Below are 740 nucleotides of genomic sequence, written 5' to 3'. Positions count from 1 at the left end.
CACCAGCTGCGTTTTATCCAAGTTCTGGCTTGACCTGAAAGGCAGGAAAAGAGGGTGAAGAGCTCTCCCGACGGTGTCGCGTGTACGTGAGGAGAGAAGCGGCCGCGGCGGTGAGCAGGGTGATGGGACACGGAGCGAGAGCAGGCGTGGAGAGCGCAAGGGTGAGGAGGAGCAAAGACTGGAGTGATGCAGGTGAGGAAGGGCGGGAGGCAAGGACGGCAAGGAGAGCTGGGAAACGCCACAGGAGATGGAGTGGCAGTGCCACAGCTGGCAGGGACGAGTCCCAGCCGGTTCGGGGGACACCGGCAATGGCCCCTCTGTGCTCCCTGAGGAACAGGCGTGCTCAGTGGACTCGATTGCCAGCAGTGATCTCCAGGGCGGGTTTATGTGCTTTGAGGTCAACACATAAGGCAATATTGGGCTCCAAGCCCCACCAGATTCATCCCTCGTGGTTTCAGTTGTTCCCCTGAAGCTCCCCAGACCTGAGCTGAGGACACCACAGCGTCTCCCAAGGGGAGGGGAGGAGGAACCACAGCCTCGTGCTGCTTTTCTCCCGTGTCCACACAGGAGCATGCAGCAGTCCCACCCCTGGGCAGCGGCTGCTGCCTGCGAAGATCTGGGACAATCCGCGACTCTGGCCGGCACTGACCAGAAATTGTTCCTGAGCTCCTTACAAAGACGCTCAAGATTTTGCCTGCCCAGGTGTAGGAGCGGTTCCGGTCCCTCTGTCCCACCATTCA

At 60.4% G+C, this 740-nt stretch overlaps 1 protein-coding gene across 1 annotated transcript in view; it reads right to left on the bottom strand.

The window, feature by feature from the left end:
* Positions 1-740, bottom strand: part of MYRF (myelin regulatory factor) — a gene marked incomplete at its 5' end in the record, with an annotated part of 13,493 nt that overhangs the window by 4,572 nt on the left and 8,181 nt on the right. The window contains one exon of the mRNA XM_010140417.1: positions 4-34. Coding sequence (XP_010138719.1) covers positions 4-34 — 31 coding nt within the window. The remainder of the gene's footprint in view (positions 1-3; positions 35-740) is intronic.

Source organism: Buceros rhinoceros, unplaced genomic scaffold (assembly GCF_000710305.1).
Source record: "Buceros rhinoceros silvestris isolate BGI_N320 unplaced genomic scaffold, ASM71030v1 scaffold31347, whole genome shotgun sequence".
NCBI classification, from domain to species: domain Eukaryota; kingdom Metazoa; phylum Chordata; class Aves; order Bucerotiformes; family Bucerotidae; genus Buceros; species Buceros rhinoceros.
This window is presented reverse-complemented; position numbering and strand designations above follow the sequence as displayed.